At 37.0% G+C, this 21,988-nt stretch overlaps 1 protein-coding gene across 1 annotated transcript; it reads left to right on the top strand.

The window, feature by feature from the left end:
• On the top strand, positions 1-21,785 carry LOC140918246 (transmembrane protein 180). Its single transcript, XM_073362187.2, has 7 exons — positions 1-213; positions 3,621-3,802; positions 4,742-5,476; positions 10,738-10,892; positions 12,681-12,764; positions 14,448-14,591; positions 20,614-21,785. The coding sequence occupies exons 2-7, from the start codon at positions 3,650-3,652 to the stop codon at positions 20,741-20,743; spliced, it is 1,401 nt and encodes a 466-aa protein (XP_073218288.1). The 5' UTR covers positions 1-213; positions 3,621-3,649; the 3' UTR covers positions 20,744-21,785.
• The last annotated feature ends 203 nt before the right edge of the window (positions 21,786-21,988 follow it).

Raw genomic sequence — 21,988 nt, 5'->3', positions numbered from 1 at the left:
GATTATTCAAAACGGGCACTCTGACCTGCCCGGCAGATAACCAATCGCGTGCCGCCACTCAGCGATCGACCGGAACGCCGACCAATCACGTGCAGAAAGCCTCCACTCAGCCAATGGAGAGGGGGCGGGGGGGAAGGTGGGTTTGAGGAAATTAAGTTCTGCCCCGCGAGTGAGCTGCGTAGCCTCCGGCCGGAGGGCGGAGACAACGAGTCGGTTAGTGATGGCTGTGTGGGGGCAGAGTGGATAAGGCTGTGAGGGGTTAATTCCCGGGGAGAAGGAAAGGGGTTTGGGGGAGGTTGGGGAGCTATCATAGGTGCTGAAACTAGGGGCGTGGGGGTGCTGTAGCACTTCCTGACTTGCACTGGTTTCCATCCTATGCAGGGTTTACAGTTTGGTTGAGTGGCTCTTAGCTCCCTCGCTATACAAATTGTTCCAGCACCCATGGGAGCTATGGGGGTGGGAATGGTGGTGAAGTGCAGGGGGATGGGGAGCTGTGGGTGGGGTGGGAATGGTGGTGAAATACAGAGGAATGGGGAGCTATGGGAGGTTGGATAGGATGGGTGAGCTATGGGGGGGTGGGAATGGTGGTGAAGTACAGAGCAATGGGGAGCTGTGGGTGTGGGATTGGATGGGGGGCTATGAGGGTGGGAATAGTTGAGTCTAGGGGCCTCATAGGTGAATGCTGTTAAAATAGTCCCTGAAGTGAACTCTGTGCATATGTATGGTCTATAAAGCATCCGGGGGTCCTTAGGGATGAATGCTTCATTCTGTTAAAATGCTTTCAAACAGGATTGTATACTGCAGCTCGCAGATGTCAGCCATGTCTTTTTATTGTAAACTTCCCATGGTGCTGTTGTTTGGTGAGGAATCGCTGGCCACAGTGAAGCATGATAGCAGCTGCTACCATGTTTGAAAATAATTATCCATGATAATACCTAGAAATTATATAGTACTTTTCATCCATAGACCCTTAATATTTATAAAGAAGGGTGACACTTTACAGATGGGGAAGGGTAGGACTGTTGGAGGAAGGACTAGTGACTTGCCCAACTCTACAGAGAACAAAGGTCTCCAAGTTGCTAGTCCAGTGAACTGTCCATAGACCCTTCTGTCTGGTTGTCAAGCACAGTTCTGTAGTATTAAAAAGGAGCAATGCTTGGTAACCATTAGAATTTGGGTTCTCTGACTTTTTTATGTAAAGTTGGATCGTGTTTCATGTATTCACCTTCCCTCCTATTCAAAATCATGCAGACCTCTTTCCCTTCCATTTGCAGTTATATCTCTGTCAATTACAGAAATTGCTTACACTCAACATTAGAAAGTATAATGTATTTGTAGCTACATTTTAATGTGGTTTAAAAGATGTAAAAAAGATGTGACCAGCCAGTTCTGAGGACTGCTAACAAGTGCCCAAAAGATTACAGTTTGGGAACCCCAGCCAATCTGACCTGGGGAAAAATTCCTTTCTGACTCCATATGGCGATCTGAGCATGGTGTCTGTCAGCTAGCACAGTTTGGACAGGGCTTAGTATTACCATTTGGAATCCATTTTCATCTCACTACCTTGGGTACTAGTTTTCTTTTACTCCTGGTCATTGCTTCTTGGAGAGAAGCAAGTAATATGCAGTATGATTGCTCTCTATAAATACATCAGAGGGATAAAAACTCCTCTCCCTCTCTGGTAATTCAAACTAAGTGTCAAAGTGAACATAAGAACAAATGGCTATAAACTGGCCACCAACAAGGTTAGGCTTGAAATTAGACAAAAAACCATCAGAGGAGTGAAGTTCTGGAACAGCCTTCCTAGTGGGGGAAAAAACTTAACTGGTTTCAAGACTGAGCTTGATAAGTTTATGGAGGGGATGGTATGATGGGACTGACTAAGATGGCAAGTGGCCCAATGGCGACTGCCAATAGCAAAAATCTGCAACTGCTGGAGATGAGACACTAGATGGGGAGGACTTGGAGTTGGTACAGAGAATTCTTTTCCAGGTATCTGCCTGGTGGATCTTGCCCGCATGCTCAGGGTCTAACTGATTGCCATATTTGGGGTCAGAAAGGAATTTTTCCCCGGGTCAGATTGGCTAGGTTTTTTCCACCTTCCTCTGCACTAAGGGGCATGGATCACTTGCAGGTTTAAACTAATGTAAATGGTGAATTCTCTGTAACTTGAAGTCTTTAAACCATGATTTGAGGACTTCAGTAACTCAGCTGGAAGTTAGGGGTCTATTTCAGGAGTGGGTGAGGTTCTGAGGCCTGCAATGTGCAAGAGGTCAGACTAGATGATCACGATGGTCCCTTCTGACCTTGAAGTCTATTTGAGTGGGAAGGTGGTCAGCTGAATCCAGTGGGACCCATCTATTACCTGCTTAAATAACGCAGTCTGTTTTGCTCTGTGGGATCCTCTAGCTCACGTGTACATTAGTTGCCATTAGGAAATTTGGAACTTTAAACATACCTGGTTACCCCTTCCTGATTCATACAAAGTTAAATCTCATGATTAGGATAGATATAGGTAGACCAGCGAAAGGGGAGGTAGAAAGGAATCATCACACATATTTACAGCATTGCACAGTTGGAGAGGTGCACTTCTTGCGAGAGGGAATATGGTACCAACCTTGATATGGAGCACTAGATCAGTAGTTCTCAAACTTTTGTACTGGTGACCCCTTTCACATAGCAAGCCTCTGAGTGCAACCCTACTTATAAATTAAAAACACTTTTAAATATATTTAACACCATTATAAATGCTGGAGGAAAAGCAGGGTTTGGAGTGGAGGCCAGAAGCTCACAACCCCCTCTGTAATAACCTTGTGACCCCCTGAGGGGTCCCAACCCCCAGTTTGAGAACCCCTGCACTAGATATATTGGCCAGTTCATTAGGCAATGCACTGGACTAAGTTCAGCCAGTGGTTTGAATAGCTATTTCAGATCCTATATTCCAGATTGTCATTAGGTATGCCTCTAGAGTTTTGTTTGGTTTCTGCAAAAAGGATTTATGAGGGAAATAATAAGGTTCACAAACTTTCTGAAACTGAGGACCCCGTTGTCTAATATTTTGGGGTAAGCAGTTGCAGACCTTGTGTCAAATCTAATTGTATAGATAAATATAAAATGTACATGTAAATTTTGGGGGGGAAACCAGAAAAAAAAGATTTTAAAAAAAGTCTTGATTTACTAGCACGGTACCAGAGTATGGGTTTGCACTAGTGATTACAGTGCAAGACTGGGGTCTAGGGATACAATTTTTGACAAATGATAAAATTGTTCTTCGATACACATGTACCATAGGTATTTTAAGTACTCATACAAAATTAAGAAACTTCATTGATCTCTTAATACTGTAGCTTATTGACTCAATTTTATAGACATTTTGTTGTACATTTTGAAAGTTGGAAAGAGACTGAATGATAAAGCTGACCAACATGGACTCTAGGGATCCCTTCTTGCAGTCCTAACATAGGCAAATCTCCAATGGCTTTTCATTTTCCGAAGTAGTAAAACTAAAATGTGGCACGCTGTAACATGGAATTCAGTAGTCCTCTATTAGCAAGGATTATAAATATCAATTGTACTTAATCAATAAGTAATTATAAGTATTTTTCTTTTTTTATAATTAGAAGAAGAGGAGACATTCACAATTTGGAAAATGAAATTTGTTTTAGGAATTCATCCTAATGCCCTGGCATATTCCATGACCACACTAGGCGCTGGAATGATGAACAGTATCTTTAATTTCTACTATGTTAAGCTTTTCTTAAACCAATACAAGATTTCAGAAACAGCATTTCATCAAGCACAGGTATAGTACATTGGAACATGGATTTTCATATTGTTGTGCACAGTGTTTGTATAATAATAATGAAATAATTCTGCTTCATTGATGAATCAATTATTGACATACTGCAAATATAATTAAATATGTGATCCTTAATAAATTGTAGGTACATTCAAAGTTTATTAATAGTTTTAGATTTAAAAAAAAATCCATTGTTGGAAGTATGTTTGTTACTCTGACAAACTTCAAAATAAAGTTTTTCTTTACCAATTTTATGTCCCTGTTCAGCAAAGATTTATACATATGTTAAATTGTTGTTTAAAGTTAAATATGGCCATGATCCTGAAAATCCTTACTTATGTGAGCAACCTTATGCATGTATGTAGTCCCAATGAATTAAAAGGGTCTACTCATGTTCTCAAAGTTACTTATATGCACAAGGGTTTGCAAGATGAAGGGCCATGTGTGTAAGTCTTTGCAGGACTGGGGTTTAAGGCCAGATTTTTAAAGGTATATAGGCAGCTAACAATGCAGGTAGGCACTCAGTAGGATTTTCAAATGCACCTAAATGCCTAACACCCACTTTTGAAAATCCTGCTACGTGCCGGTAGGTATCTTAAAGCACCTAAGTACTTTTAAAAATATGGCCTTAGTCCATTTCCATTTGGCAAGCTTTCCTCTTTTGTTTTCCAAGTAGAATTGTACATTAAACAAATATGACATAGTGTACTTCATTGTTTGTGCATCAATATCCTCTGTTAGTAGAGATTTAGAAATAGTTTAATTTAGATGACTCTACATACAAATATACTTAATGTTTGTTTGTGAGTGTACAACATACAAAATACGTTTAACCTTTCCATCATATAGGTCAGCACTTTTGTTATTCCAGATGTTATGTATGTCTTGATGAATCCTACAGAAAAATATCACTAATGAGAAATTCTGTATTTTTCTTCTCAGGTAGTTTTTATGATCTGGAATGCCATTAATGACCCTCTCTTTGGGTATATTCAAGACAACTCCAAAGTCCCATGTTGCTCAAGACGTCAGTTTTCAATTTTATATGGAGCACCATTGTATGGCTTAGCTTTTCTGCTTCCCTGGTTTCCTTGGAAACATTATCAGGAAGGTGACTGGCTTAATGGTCTTCACCTTATTGTTGCTTTATGTGCTTTTGATGGCTTGCTTACATTTGTGTTGCTAGCACAATGTGCGCTCTTTGCAGAAATTTCAACTAGACATGAAAGTAGACTTCAGCTTATTAACTATAACCAAGTGGCAACATTAGTTGGATCAACCAGCATTCTTTTTTGTGGTCTAATATCAGATAATATGGAAAATTTTGCCTATTTTCAAACCTTTACTGTTTTGGTTGCAGCACTAGCAACTGCTTGTATGTGTTACACTGGGATATATAGCACTAGTCAGTATGAACAGAGAGAAACTCCTGTGGAGAACACTAGCTTAGAAAATAATAATAAAGCTCTCTCCTGGTCCTCTGTAATTTCATTGACCAAACAGATAATGACACAGAAAAACTTTATACTTTTTGTGACCATGAACTTCTTTCAAGTCTTCCACCTAGCCTTCTGCAACAATTTCATGATGATCTTTGCGGATAATCTCATCCCTAAGGATGTCCTTTCCTCTTTTATAAGAAGCATCATGTATGGAGCTGGCTTTATTTGTCCTCAGGTATGCAACAATCCTTTTAATCTTTTATTTAAAAGGAAAATGCAGCTTACTTTTGTGCTAGTTCTCAGTAATTAAAGTATCTGTTTACACTGCTTGGACAAAATACTGTATCTGGCAGAAACCTTTTATTAGTCTGAGGAACAAATCTTGTGCACCAACATTATAAAAAGAACTTTAGTCTCGTCTAGTCTAGCCAAAAAGGCAGCATAGGGTAGCAGAGAGAAGGAGGGTAGGCAGATAAAATAACAGTCAACAAGAAGAGAAAGTAAATGTTTTTGTGTTTCAGGGGCTTAACAATTTAGAATAAGAGAAGGAATATAGGCTCAGTATCAGGAAAAAATATCCTAAAAGTGAAATGTATTGAAGAACTTGGTGTTAATTTTGCTTAGTTTAATGTGTCTGGATGGTGAGGGAATCCCCATTGCTTTCAGACATTTAAAACTAGATGGGACAGAACTCTGGAAAATAAATGTTAGGTATAACCGACCTCCCCCAAATGAACATTCTCTGCATCATCATGGGAATTGATGAAGGGGCTAGATGATCTAACAAAGCAAGGTCTGTCAACTCACCTGCATTTGAGGGAGTGAAGCCTTCTAATTCATTTTGTCATTCATTCATCATCTGCATGTAGAACAGTGGTTCTCAACTCTGGTCCACCGCTTTTTCAGGGAAAGACCCTGGCGCGCCGGGCCGGTTTGTTTACCTGCCGCGTCCGCAGGTTCGGCCGATCATGGCTCCAGGCCAATGGGGGCTGCAGGAGGCTTCAGAAAGCGGTGTAGGGCAAGGGACGTGCTGGCTGCCCCCGCAGCCCCCATTGGCCTGGAGTGGGGAACCGTGGCTAGTGGGAGCCGCGATTGGCTGAACCTGCAGACGCGGCAGGTAAACAAACTGGCCTGGCATGCCAGGGGCTTTCCCTGAACAAGCGGTGGACCAGAGTTGAGAACCACTGATGTAGAAGGTGAGCAAGATCTCATCCCAAGAGAACCAAATATGGTTTGCACTGGAAGGGAAAGAGGACCAAAAGGATTAGATGTGGACAGCAGTGGGAGAGGAGTGAGAGAAAAAATAATGCAAAAAGATGCCCCACAGAGAAGACAAGTGTTCTTGTTTTTAGATAAATAAATAAAGTCTTCCTGCTCATGCCCCCCTAAAAACTTGTATAAAGCTGATCTTCAAAAACTTTCCATAGATTTACTTCAAATGTTTATGGTTTGATTTTCTCAAATAGTGAGCATCTGCAGACTATATACAGATGTTTTGAGTGCCTAGCACTTCTGAAAATCAGGCCATTCATTTTTAATGTGAACAACTTGTGTTCTTTTTAATAAATAAATTAATAACATATAAAAGGAGACATGGAAAAGTAGTAATTTAATGCACAGCTAGGAATTTGTTATAGTTTAAGCTTCTGCTGACATACAGCAATTAAATACAACTAATATATATTCTTTGCTGCAGAACTTATAAATATCTACCATTAAAACTCCCTGCCCCTCCAGAGATTTTACAGGTCTCTTCTATAACTCAAAAAAACACCTAGGTAATAAACTTCTTTATTCTAAGTAAGTAAGATAGGAATATATCTGACAGAAACTACAGAAATTAGGACAGCCTCAGTAACTTTACACTCAATATATACCAATCACTGCTGATCAAATCAACATGACAGTCTAAAATGAACAATCGTTCAGAAAACACATTTCTCTCTGCTTCCCAAAGATTCATTATTTAGAAGGCCACTGAACTGTATAAAGTTTGCTGTGACCTTATTTTTCTTGGGTTTTGTCCCTTCAAATTCAAGATATAACAAGAGAATTCTCCGACAGCAGTGTCCTGAAGTTCACTTATTGTAAAGCATCCAGCCTACATAAAAGAAAGCTGCTTTGTGGATTATGCTTGTCTGGCCTTTACAAAGCTAGATCACGGCTTCTATTAAGGGATGGCAGTTGGTGTGTGGGATAGGACGCATATCCTGAATATGCCCTGGTGTTGCAATCAAAGGACTTAAAAATTAAAGCCTAAAGCATCAACTGATTCAATATTTTTCTTGGAAATACAGGGCTTTTATTGAAAGACTCCAACAAAGTTTCTGAAGCACTAGAGCTTGACGCTCCCACGGCATGTTGATTTTTCTTAATTATGATGAAAGGAGGTCCAGTTCATTAAAATAACATGCATTACACATCGGTTACTATATCTAAATATGAATACATTTTCACAAAGTGTCAGATAATAGATAATTTTTTTTAACATATAGTTCCAGTCAGATTTGTACTTCTTTGTATTACAGCCACTTATGTCAATTCCCTGCTTAACCTGCTCATTACTCTGCATGGTACTCAGTTTTTTAAGAAGAAAGCTTGAATTACCTCATAATATTTGCCACAATCTTTTTTAAGATTCATTCTATTCATGTGTGGAGCATTCAAAAATGTGTTTGCCTTTTGTTTCCTTGTGCTGAATCTTCAATCCATTCTGTGTCTAACAATGAGGATTGATGCTGTTTAAAGTAATTAAGTATGGGAAGAAAAGTGCAAGGGGAGTGCCTTCCTTTTGTGAAATGCTTATTGAGTTTGAAATCATTAATCTTGGTGGCTAATTAATATTGAAGGAAAGAGAGCATTGTTATCTTGTAACTCATGGAAGGAGCTCAAATCTGACAGTGATGCGAACCATATACCTGGGTATATAGTGTGTCATTATATTAGAAAAATAGAAGGCACTATGTACATTCAAAATGTCCTCCCATTTGAAAATGGAAAGTGAGGGATGGAAGAGAAAAGAAGAGTTTAATTTTTGTGCATTAAAGCTTGTTATCACTGCAACTTTTTAGTGCATTTTCAGTATTAAATCTTAATCTTAAAACACTATTACTTTGATTATATGTTAGAGCATTATAGAGATCATGAAATCATGTTTTAAGACTGAAACTCCAATTGTCTTTAAGGTATGCCTCAATCTGTTGTTTTTATTTGCTAACTTCCTATTGTAACAAAAATATATATATATATATATAGTTTAAGATATTTAATTCTTTATTTGGAGTGTCCAGAAAATAAACAACTATTTCTCAAAAGCAAGGAGAACAAGATAAGAAGCCAAATGTAATTTCACAATAGGCAAATGTGGGTGAAACAACATCTTAAATATTTTAACCAAAAATAAGTTCAATAAAATGTTTGTTACCATAAAGTGAGGATGATAATCCTGAGGAGTTGTGAATCAGGAAACATCATGGGGAAAAATTCTAGTGTATGATTCTACCTGATCTTAAAAATTCTATATACAAATTATGGAGTGTTTTAACCGTTCTTTTTGCTGTGGGCCTAACTCTAAACTATCCTTTATCATAACTTTTTGCAAAAACAGCATTCTGTGTTTTATTAAAATGCAATTACCATATCATCAGAAAAGTGACTCTGTAAAATGACATTGTGGAATTTTGTATTTATTCCCTCACAGTACAGGTGAGAGTTGCCAAGTTTTTCAGTCCCACTTCTGTACTGTGAGCTATGTTCTTTCTACCTCTTATGTCACTAGTAATAAAGATTTTGCTTCTAGAATTTAGTTGACAGTTTTGCTAATGTATGAAAGAATGGAATCCAGCTGTACTGGGTTTGCTTTTTAATAGTGATAGACTTTTCCTTAAAGGTGGGTGGTATCTGTGCTTGATTTTCACCCCTGAGTCTCAGTTTCTTACCTCAGGACATAGGGAACTCCCCAAGCTTTTAAAGGGTTTGGAATGTAGCAGTAGTATCTTTCTTTGCTGGTACTATTCAGGTTACTTAGGGGCTCAACATCTAAAGGTCAGTTTTGGTCTAAATTGTTTCTGTGGGCTTCATGACTAAACATTTTTCGGATGTTTTTATTTCAAAGTGTTTTAATTAATTCAGACTTTTGTGACATAATGCATGTGTGGATTTCTAATGCCCGAATATGAAAATATTGAAGGATAATTTTCAATACTGAATTTATGGATTTGATTCTCTTCTTTAGATTCACATAGACCTTTTGCTCAACATTTTCAAACTATAACTTGCTTTAGATTTAAAAGTTAGCACAATCTGTGACTAAAACATCAGTGTTCTGTAGAAAAACAACATTTTTATAAATTAACATTTCCAGGTTGTGAATTGGTTTTCTTCATTCTTTTTATTAGCGTATGCAGTCAAAAGTGAATTACTGGATGTGACACATCCAAAAAGCTGATATTTTATTGTTGCTAGCACTTTGTGTAGATTGTTGCATGTTGAAATCTGGAAACTTGAAATGGAACTATGAGTACTGCGCATTCAGTATCTACCTTTCCCAATACCTTTTTCTACAATAGAAGCAAAACTAGTAATCTGTTACGATAGGATTTCCCAGTGAAACTGTTTTATCAATTACAAAAGTGGCACTGAGTAATAGTGGTAGTAGAAGTTTACCATATATGTCCATTGATATCAGAGCCATTGTGATGTTAATGAAAAATTACAGCTTTGAAAGATTTCAGAGTGGTAGCCATGTTAGTCTGTATCAGCAAAAAGAACAAGGAGTACTTGTGGCACCTTAGAGCCTAACAAATTTATTTGGGCATAAGCTTTCGTGGGCTAAAGCCCACTTCATCAGATGCATGCAGTGGAAAATACAGTAGGAAGATACACAGACTAACAAATTTATCTATCTTCCTACTGTATTTTCCACTGCATGTATCTGATGAAGTGGGCTTTAGCCCACGAAAGCTTATGCCCAAATAAATTTGTTAGGCTCTAAGGTGCCACAAGCTTTAAAAGAAAACCACACATTTTGTTCAGTCCAGTAGTCTAAGTTCAAATGGTAAGAAACACTTTTCACTATGAACACACTGCAAAATAAACTGCATAAGGGATATCGGACATTATGCTCTATGGTATGAGCTAATTGCTATCTGAAGTGGGAAGCAATATTTACCCCAATGTAGAGTAGTGCACAGACTGATTCTGGGTGAAGGGAGAGCATTTGTCTCTGAAGCATCTGTTTTAAAACAGAGATAGGACCATCCCACTGGTCCTATCATTCTTTTCTGTTTGTGCAGTTCCTATGTTCTTAATTTGTGAGCGCATTTGAAAATGTTACTGATTCAGATTTCCCCTTTCAGAAAATATGCATGTTTGCTAATTAGAAGAAGTACTGTGTAGCAGTAAACCATTTATAGCATCCAAAACTCTGTTTTCTTAAAAGAAGTACTGAAGTACTGTATTAAGTATATACTTAATATGTATCTATTATCTTTTCAGTGCCTTGTGCTTCTCAGTCATACTTTGCTGAAGAAGTTTGGATATTACAGGATCATCTTGTTTTCCTTTTACTTAGAAGGAATAGCTGCCGCTGTCATGTTTGTTCTAGGACCAGAACACTACTACCTGCTGGCTGTTTATCTCACAACAAACATGTAAGTAAATATATACCTTCAAGGATACTATTTTTTTTTTTTTAAATTAACAGCTTCCTACGCCTTGTGAACGGAGTCTGTGAGGTCACTTTGTTTTTACACTCTTTTTGTCATACCCTTGTGGTAGCTTGAAGAATTTCCTACGATAAGTTTTGCTCTTTTTCCTTTTGTTCTGTTTCATGGGTCTGAAAAGGAGCTGCAATTAAAATGGCAACTCTTGTTTAAGAGTATTTCAACTTTTAGTTACTGCTTCTATTTTCTTTTTAAAATTAACAATCTAATATATACAATAATTAGAGTTTGCAGCATTGTCTCCAGCCACATCAGTTTTAACGTTGGTCAAATGCAGATTCCATTGACACAGACTTTCCCGTTTACCCAAACAGCAGTTTCCCACCACTTCTTCAAGTAGTGTCCCTATTGGTGTTCCCACTGTAGGTGTATCTGAGTCCCTGTGCCTCAGATTGGAGATTTTAGGTAGCAGTGTCTGTTTGGCTCACACGTGCTCTCCCTGTCTCGAGGCTATCTAGCACTGCGCGGAAGAACTGCGCTCAGTTCCTTCTCAGCTGCCTTTGGCCTGAAACTGAGTACTAGCAGAGTGCAAGAGAAATTCAGTTCTAAACTTTATTTTAGTTTACAGAATAGCTAGTAGAGTTTCTGTTGTTTAGATTCATACTATTCCTTTTCCCTTTTCTTTTAATATTGAAAAATTAAAGATTTTAGATCCCTCCACCCCACAAAAATGCTGGCAATTCAAGTCACTGTTGGCTAAACAACATTAAATTTGTTTTCTTTGGTACTGCTATAGCATGAAACCTCAAGGTTATTTCACAGAACAGGTAGATCAGCGAGGTGTGGAAAACCCTCAAAAGGAAATACTTCATTAAACATTTTTAAAAACAGCCTTCTCAATTAGAATAGGATGGTGTTAATTTCATGGTCTTCCCTTCCTACCTTGCCTGTCCTCTTTGCATATATTTTCTTTCTCTCTCTTCTCCCCTTCCCCCCCCCACCCACAGCCCCAATCCTTCCAGGATTTCAGTCATGGGCTATTGTAACTAAGAACTATGTGACAACTGAATTACATTATCCAGTAATATATTTTCCTCATTTCAAGTATTCAAGTTTCCTTAGGAAAAAAATCTCTCAAGATATGTGAAGGTTATTTAGCCCAAAAAGGACTTTTGTAATTTGAATCTAATTTTACCAAAACTTAGCAATACATGCAAATCTATCATCCTGTTTATTGTTTCATTTGGTTCTATTGATCATGTGTTAAATGTATTTGTTTACCTTTATCATTCTAATTCTGTCACTTGTTTTAAGCTTGTTTCCTATCTTTCCCTTCCAGTCCTCTGCATGTCCTTTTTCAGATTTCTGGAGGAGAATTTTAGTTTTTTCTTCTGAGATGTTCCTTTTCTCCATTCAAGTCAGTTTAAGTTGGTATTAACCTCAGTAAGTGTCCTCTTTCACTTCAATGCCAAACTGCTATCTTGAAATTCCAAAAAGAGTTGAGAAAGTTTTAGGTTTGTATACAGGTTTCTAATTCTTGATTAAAGTAACAGCTCTAATATTTATTTGGAGAACTGATCTTTAAATAGATCTAATAGCCATTTTTAATTTGAAGCAATAATACTGTGTTAATTTACTTGATGAGAGAGTAAAGTGTGTGTGTGAGAGAGAGAGAGAAACACACACACACACACACAACCATCCAATACAGTTTTCTTATTGAAAAAAGTATGTTTAGTATCTATCAACATTTTGAAATATTTTGTCTTTCTATAGGGTAATTGTTCAAGCGTCATTCAGTTTGTTTAACCTGCCCTTGGCAGATATTGTTGATGCAGACTTAATAAAACACAAACGGAGGTATGTTGATCTTACTACTGCTCACAAAATGAACTGTAGCTAGTGTCATCAAATTCTCTATACCAAAGTTAAGTTTCATACACTGAACACTCTGAACATATTAATCTAAAAAGGATTCTTAATTTGGTAAAAAAAAAAAGTTTTCTATTTTTTTTAAATTACAACTATTTTTAAGAAGTTTCACTTTATATTTACTTTTAATATGATAAGTGAATGGGAATTCATTATTACTGTACATTGCTTTAAGTCTTTTGAAATTTTATGTTATTAAATAACTTTTTCCCAGATTATGTCCAAATAAATGCAGAAATTATTGTGACATTCTTTGGCTCCAATCCTGCAAACACTTGCTTTAAGGGCTTAATTTACACACACAAGTAAAGGTAAGCACATGCATAAATGTCTGCAGGATTAGGCCCTGAGTAAATTTAACAAAGGAATGAATTTAAACACTTCCATTGTAAACTCTATTATATTTATAAGAGCCCAGTCCCACAAACATTCACATGGTTAGTCCTCTTGATTTCAGTAGAAATACTCCCATGTCTAATATTACTCAGAGGCTTAAGAGTTGGCAGGATACAGCCTTTCTAATATAGAGAAGGTATCTGAATGTTTGAACTATACCATTTAACAAGCAAAATTCAAAGTCTGTGTAGCTGCCGTTCAATTTTTTAAATAAAAATTGATAAAACTTGCTGTGATATGCTGTACTGTGATTCATGTATCTTTTTGATTTATATCAAAGTGCAATTGACTTCCTGTTGCTCTCACAAATATACTGATTTCTATACCAGTGGGGTTTCTGGTTTCAGTGCTGTTTGAGGGGGAGAAGGAGAATCAGGCTCCCTCTAAGGGCAAATCCTGCGAAGACTAGAGCACGTATATTACTTTATACCTGTGAATAGTTCCATTAGCTTCAGTGGGACTATTCCAATGCATAAAATTGAACCTGGGTATAAGTCCTTGCAGGATTGCGGTCAGTGTCTATGTAGACCAAATCTCATAAGTGGTACATTGAATTTTCTTCAGTAACTTGAAGGTGAAGTGGTATAATTTACAATTTAAAAATATTTTTGATACGACGTTCCCCCAGTCCATATACAAGACTTGAAATTATTCTGAATAACAATCAGATTGCTTTGTTTGAAGAACACTTAATACATGAAGAGCACTTGAATAAATCAGTTTCTAGTACCAAATCACGTCTTTTACAAATATAAGTCTATCCTATTTTTCTCTTTTCCTTGTTAATTGTATGCAGTCGCAACTCTTGAATCACCAGACTATGGGCCTGATCCAAAGCCCATTGAAGTCCATGTGAATCCTTCAGTTAGCTTCAGCGGGTTTTGGATTAGGCCCTTTGACACTGTTCTATTAGATCCCTGATTCTTTTATTTATGGTCAAGTAAGGTAGTTGTGGGGACCTAAGATAGTATAAAAGGTATGTTTATAGATTTTTTTTTTAAAAAAAACTACTTATCTAACTGGAATGTAGTCATTTCATTATGATATCTGGATCATTCACTGACTAGAATGTTGATGGTAATTATGCAGTTATGTATCCTGATGGTTAATATTTGAGTCTGAACAGTACTTAAATAATGAATATAATAAGTGCTGTAAGTGATGTATATTTATATACTATGTAATATGGATTAATACGTGTCTTGAATATTTCAGATCACCACTTTCCTCCATGGTTTTTGGTACCAATGCTTTATTTACTAAGCCAGCCCAGTCTTTGGCTCCTATGCTTGTGGTTACAATACTAAATCAATTTGGATATGAGAACCTGAATAATAAATTTTCTCAGCCTGATCCAAGGTGAGTTCAAAAGTGAAGTTTTAAGTCACAACAAGTTAAATAATGTTATACAATTATTACAAATTAATATGCAGTTAGCTTGCATCAGATGTGTTGCGACTTTGCTTCAATAAATTTTCAATTGGTCCTCATCTCACTGACATAAAAAGGCTGTCCCAGTAGATATTTAGTCTGAAAAATGTACTTTTTAAAGAGAAGACATGGGAAAACTTGCCACATGGTGGGTGTGCGTGCATTTGTGGGTGTGTGAAAAATTCATTTCAGTGTATGATTGTTTTTGTCATTCTGTTGTGCAAAATTAAAAAACAGTCAAACCTGTGATGTTCCAACTTTGACTATAACTATTACCAAAACCACAAAAGTGTATTTATTTCATAAATATAGTTACTAGACATATTTAGTACAGTAGGACTGTGACTAATGTATTTTGTTTTTGAGAGAAATGATACAATTATAGGAGGAAGAGGGGTTTGGCTCAACTAGGTAAATCACTTCGGTTAGAGTACAGTTTCCCATTCTTATCTTAATGGCCTTATTTTAGTTACTTCCTAAAATTTTGCTTTAATTAAAGAAAATTCTTAAAAAATACAGAGAGGACAATCATTTATAAAACCTCCTTGGGGAAGGACCTTTAAGGAAAAGAGAGTGGAGATGTGGCAGATGTGTCTGGAATCCTATTCCTGACCCTAATGAACTGTAGAAGAAAGGCATAGAGGTAGGTTTGGAAGGAGGACAAGCTGGGGCCATTCAGAAAAGCAGCGTCAGTAAAGTGAAAAGTACTTAGGGCAGGGGTAGGCAAACTACAGTCCGCGGGCCACATCCAGCCAGCCAGCCAATTTAATCCAGCCCGGGATCTCCTGCTGGGGAGTGGGGTCTGGGGCTTGCCCCACTCCCGTGCTCCAGCTGGGGAGAAGGTTCATGGACCGCTCCACGCGTGTGCCACAGCTCCCAGAAGCAGTGGCATGTCCCCCCTCCGGCTCCTCCTATGTGTAGGAGCAGCCAGGGGGCTCCACATGCTGCCCCCACCCCAAGCGCTGCCCCTGGAGCTCCCATTGGCTGGGAACTGTGGCCAATGGGAGCTGTAGGGGCAGCGCAGCATGCAGAGCCACCTAGCCGCACCTCCACTTAAGAGCCAGAGGGAGGACATGCCGCTGCTTCTGGGAGCTGCTTGAGGTAAGCACTGCCCAGAGTCTGCACTCCTGAGTCCCTCCCGGGCCCCAACCCCCTGTCCCAGCCCTGATCCCCCTCCCATCTTCCAAACCCCTCAATCCTAGCCCAGAGCACCCTCCTGCACCCCAAGTCTCTCATCCCCAGCCCCACCCCAAAGGCTATAACCCCAGCCGGAGCCCTCACCACTGACTTAGACAATTTCTGTATCTTTTTGATATATTCTAAGGTGGTCTGGAATGAATGAAGGAAATTATTAGCGAACCAACCCATTCTACTGTGTCTTTACCCTCTCTTGCTTTATGTTTCTCATTAAAACACATGTCTTCCTATAAATCCTAGCTCATCCCTCAGGGAAGTAAACAAAAGTTGTGAACAAAAATAAACAAATTGTGGAACTAAACATCAAAAAAAAAATTTTTTTTGACTCAGGCAGACCCCTGGCATGTAAAATTTCAGCTTGAACAGTTAGTTTGGTAAAGTAATAGGCAACCAAAAATGGAGTCTTATAATTGGAAGTGTCAAGCAATCTTAATAGTAGGCAGTGCTACCAGTCCAATCTCTAATAATAGAAAATACCTCAGTTTAACACTTGTTGTTCACAGTTCAGAATCTGAATGTATACTATGCAGCAGAATAGGAACATTTTTATCAGGGAATAATCATAACTGATATCCTGTCGTTTTTAAAACACTGATAGGCCTACAATCAAGCTAAAAAACTCACTACTTTCCGTTATATTTTACTTACTATTGTTACAAATAACATCTACGATGACTATTACTGAAAGGTTAGCAAAAAAATATTTTTCTTGATTTTCCCCCCTTTCACAGTTTCCACTGTACACTGTTTATTTGTATAAATCTTTCAGACAGCAACAGGGGAAAGGAAAATTTTAAAAAGAAAATGTGAATTTAAAACCATAAGCCATTAGCAGGTGTAATACCTGAAACCACTTTTCACTTTTTTCTAAATAACTCTATTTCAAATCACCTGTCCCTTTAAAGAAATAAAATATCCCATATGTAACTTTGTTTTTCATAATTTATGCCTGAGGGCGTAATCCTATGAACTTTAACTTTTAAGATGAGTTTTAAAGTAATATCTGCCATATTGTGATACAGTAAACGTATTGACTTAGTGCTAAGGGAGGTTTCCATATAGGAAATCAGTATTAAGGTCTGATCTTTCAAACCTTTAGTCATACAAAGAATCATATTGAACCCACTGAATTACATGCATGAACAAGGATTGCTCACTTCAGCAAGGATTTGTACAATTGGGCCCAAATGATTATTTATTGAACATTGTTAAAGCATACAGGAAAACACAGTCCCTGCCCCAAAGAGCTTCCAGTTGAATACACATAGAGAACATTCCAAGCACACACTATACTTGAGGATCAATGACTGTGAATATTTTTTTTATGTGGATTCATACTACTGACTACAATGAATTGTTCTCATTGACAGGCTTGGTGGATGTGTGTTTTAGGGAGGGATTTGAATTACGACTATAGTCATTTGGTACATGAGGATAGGAAGGGAGTTGCAAGAGGGAGTGGCATAGAAGAGGCATAGAAATGAATGGGAAGGTAAGGTACATATGGGCTATTTAAGGTGGGTGGCTTGGGAGAAGCATAGGAGTTTGAGAAAATGAAGGCTGAAATGTAGGCAGTGAAGGTGTTGTACAGAGTTTCGAAAGTGCAAGGGAGAAATTTTAATTTTATTTAAAAGATGATGATGAGAAATCAGCACATAGATTTGAGGAGGGTAGCTACATGATGACAACAATGGGAGGGGAAGATGATTTTGGCAGTAACATTTTGTCTGCTATCAAATGGTGTTTAGTGTTAATGTATCTAATTAAAATCAATTTAAGAACTAGTCATTCAGACAGGAGACAAATGACTTTTACACATGGCACACTGGAGGAATTCTCTTCTGTTTATTAAGCCTTTATTGTTAAGGACGCTTCACTTGTCTCATTCAGTGTTAATCATTGTTATCGCTGAAGAAAAATGCTACTCTGTATATTGTACATGGGTCCCAAGGGATTTCATTGTCAGGCATCAGTAAAGCTTTTATCAAGGGAAACCAATTTACATGTTGGGTTTTTTTTTATATATATAGTACTGTACTAATGAAAATGTGGCTGGTAATTTACAGGATTGGAGGGTCAATTTTTGTTCCTTTTGGTTTATCCTAAATAGTTTTCCCTAGAACATTAGATCCCTTTTTCTGCTCTATAAGAAATATATAGTTTTAAACCTCCCTCTCCTGGAGATCCACTGAAATTACAGTCAATCATACTGATAAAACACACTGGCAGTAGTTTGTTGCCCTCTTTATTATTATTATTTCCTTGTATTTAGAAACAAATTACCAGATTATAAATAGATGCACAATATATAGATGGTGCACAATAAATAAGCTGTCAGTGCATCTGACAGTTGGAAATATCACATGATCTAGTAGCAGGGTAAACAATGTGCTGGATATAGTGAGGAACTATATTTTAGCAAGAGCGTGTCTTTGAATATATGCATCTTTGTACTGCATGCACAAAATAATTAAAGATTTTTAAGGCATCTTCTCCACCACTGTGATGTAATTTGAGCATTGTTCTTGATATATCCCAATGCCTCAATAGAATTATATTTAATATTTGTTCATTTTTCTGTAGAATACACCTATTTTACTTTTCATAATTCCTGTAAATGTCAAGTTTTAGAATAAAATATTAATCCATATTCTTTTGTTAAATCAGTGCAATTGTATTTAAACCAAAGCAAGATATCATCAGTACAAAGGCAAGGTAGGACTTGGCACAATCTTTTTCTTTCCTTTAGAAAAAGGTAAAATACTTGTTAAAGGTTGACATTCTTAATACTGAAAATTGCAGTCCTCTTTAATATACAGAAAGGTAAAATGCAGGCAAAAGCTGTGTAGCTTCACTATAGCACCCTGCCAAATTTGCCTTAGCCCCTTCCTGAAGGAACTTTATATAGGTAAATAGTTTACCCATTCACTTCTTGGATTCTCTGCTGGAACTGCCAACAAGAGGGCTAATTAATGCCAACCATGGTGGTAGTTTTTGTGATGCATATACTTGTTTACTTGGAAATGGAAAGCACCATTGAACCCAGGCCAGTAAATAACTATCAGATGCTAAATTGTGATCACTAACAGTAAATACTGAATATGAACCACTGACCTACCTGTGAAAAGTCCCATCTCCTGTAACCAATTGTCTAAGCAGTTAAGTAATTCCCTTAGTACTACTTTAATTTTTAAGCTTGTGCCTTGTCTTTGTCACTTGGTATTAACATGTGCACAATTTATTTAAAACAATTGTTTAACTTGGAATAAACTGTGATTGCATTGTGTTATACATTTAGGACCAAATCCTGGTTCCATTGAAGTCAATGAGGCCTGGATTCGGCCTTTTTTGATTGACTCATAGGGTTTGATCCAAAGCCCAGTGAAGTTAATGGGAGTTTTTCCACTGACTTCAATCAGCTATGGATGAGGCCCATAGTAGTCAACTTTCACAACCATTCTGTTAATCTCCCATCACATCTCACAGTGCTAAGGAAAAAGAGAAAATAACGTACTCTTCTTCTTGGAGACTGAAGAATTTTTTCAGAGACTGTCTCACCTTGAGTTCAGTTTCTTGATATTTCTTAATTAGAATCCAATAATTAACAGATTGCCAGTGGATAATTATCACAGCTGCTAGACAAATGCCTAGATGTGTTTCAAGCTGTCAGAAACCAGCCTGTTCATAAAGCAGTTATTTTAATTATATATTATAATTTGTAATACATAGTTGTTGATCTGCTTCTTTATGTATTACTCCTTAATAGAGCTTTAGATTAGGAAGTATCTTTGCACGTTTAAGGATGCAGAAGCCAGAATCTCAATGTACCTTTAACATGTAATATATATGGATGGTTTAATTCTTTATTTTCCCCTAAAAAATAATAAAACTGAATTAATCTTAATATTTTGGTAAATGCATTGAGTTCCATACATTAATCGTGACCTGTTCATAACATTTACCAGCCATAAGTACATTATACATAGTTAATGTCTCAGATTTTTAACTTTTAAAAATACCAGTATGTCCATATTGTTGTATTTTCTACTTTCTCCCATTCTTTTATTCATTCCCTTTAAAAAAATCTTTAATCATACAAAACTTTATAGGAGTTCCTGCTCTGTAAGGTGATATTGTTTTATACTAATTTTTATATTACCTACCACCGTTGTGTAATAGATTACTTAACGGGTCTGTTAGCTTGTCTATAGCATATTAATATGCACCCTACTTACCTAACTCAGCTCATTTATTAATAGCTTATTTTCTACAAACTACCTCGTGTTGGAGGAGCAGGGGGCATAAATAAGTTTAAGGGAATGATAGAGCAGTACATACATTCAACTCTAATTTTCTGATTCTATTTGGGAATAGCTTTTATGTTTGTGAATAGTGAGAAACCATATTCCCACTGTGACACTGGGGATACAAAAACATTGGGTTATTTTCATCCACAATTTGTATTTATATGCTACTTTTAATAAAGCTTGTTTAATCAGAATCAAACAAGCTGAATATCTATACATTGAGCTTTTGGTAAAATACAGAAAAACATGGGGATTTTTATTCCTTACTCACAAGAATCCATATGGTTATTTTCATGTTTTTTCTTCCAAAGTAAACCTGCTATATACTTCCTTTTAAAATTGACTGTGCTGAATAATCAGAACTATTTTTTTAATCTATTAAGAATTGATTAAACGGGGTGAAAACTGCATCTTGGGAAAACTGACATTTTTACCTTCTTCTCCAGTTTGTTTTTAGGTCTTCATGATGCTATGTTCTATTTGATCTGTCTGGTTCCACTTTGCATTGCAGTTATACAGATTCTGATGTGGACTCCCTTCTCCATACAGAACAGTCATATGACAGGCATACATTGAATCTTCAACACTTAGTCTATACAGGAAGGATTTAGATTTTGGTTGAATTGTGCACAGTAGAATTAATACATTTAAAATGTGAAAAAGCAGAATTGTACTTAATGGACTATTAGACCAAATGCAGTCTGAGCCATTAAATCAGTCATCTATGGTGGCTGTAAAACCTATCGTAAAGCATTCCCAGCCTTAACACACAGCCTATACGTAGCCTTTTCTAGTTCAGTTACCATACATATGGCAATTGTAGGAATGCTGGCAATCTCCAGGGGACTCTACTGAGCATACTGAGGAAGTGTCTTTACTCACTCCATTGCTAAAGAGATAAAGGCATGCCTGTTGTGTATAGATATTACTGGATTTTGAGGGGAGTTAGCATGGAGCAATGGATATGGCACCAGACTGGAAACCTAGTTCCCAGCACTACCACTGATGGGCTGTGTGACCTTGAAGGAAGTCACAGCAATGCTCTGTGCCTCAGTTTCCCCACTTGTAAAATGGGAACAAAGATACTTATCCATCTTTGTAAAGTAATTTGAGATCTACAGATGAAAAACACAGTATAAGAGCTAAATATTATTTAGTGAATGCATGTGTAGTTGAGGAAACTGAGGACTTAAGTTAAAGTTCAAGAAATCAGAGATATAATGAAGTCTTAAGTTATGGCTACATTTTTTGAGTCATGCCAGAGAAACAGTTCTATTTACTTGTGTTTTACATGCTAATATCAATGTTTCCAAAGTCTTCTATATTTATATATCAAAAGAATCCTAACAAACAATGTTATCCATGGATCTGTATTCTTAAATTGTCTTTTATAATACACCATTGTTTATATACATGGATTTTCTGTCTGTTGATAAAAGTCTATATTAAAAAACAAATTGTATAACTTGCCTTCCAATTGAGAAGGATTAGGAGTCCTGCTGTTTTGTGGACATAGTTTTTGAGGCGAAAACCTGAAGAAATCTAAATGACTTTTACCTGTGATTCACTGTATACATCTAAGTTTTCTTCTTGGTTACTCCTTCCAGTTTGGTAATAAAGAAGTTATATTACAAATATTCTTTTCTTATACTCTCTCTGGTAGTATTTTGTCTTTTTTTCTCATGTGTATTTTCTTTTCTTTTCTTTTTTTTTTTCTTAAAGAGGATGCTCTTCCTTTCTGTTACGGGACAATTCCCACTTCAGCTCCTAAATACCTACAGTATGCCAGAGATAATTAGCTTTCATTAATTTTTCCTTACA

The sequence above is a fragment of the Lepidochelys kempii genome, chromosome 10 (assembly GCF_965140285.1).
Source record: "Lepidochelys kempii isolate rLepKem1 chromosome 10, rLepKem1.hap1, whole genome shotgun sequence".
NCBI lineage: Eukaryota > Metazoa > Chordata > Testudines > Cheloniidae > Lepidochelys > Lepidochelys kempii.
This window is presented reverse-complemented; position numbering and strand designations above follow the sequence as displayed.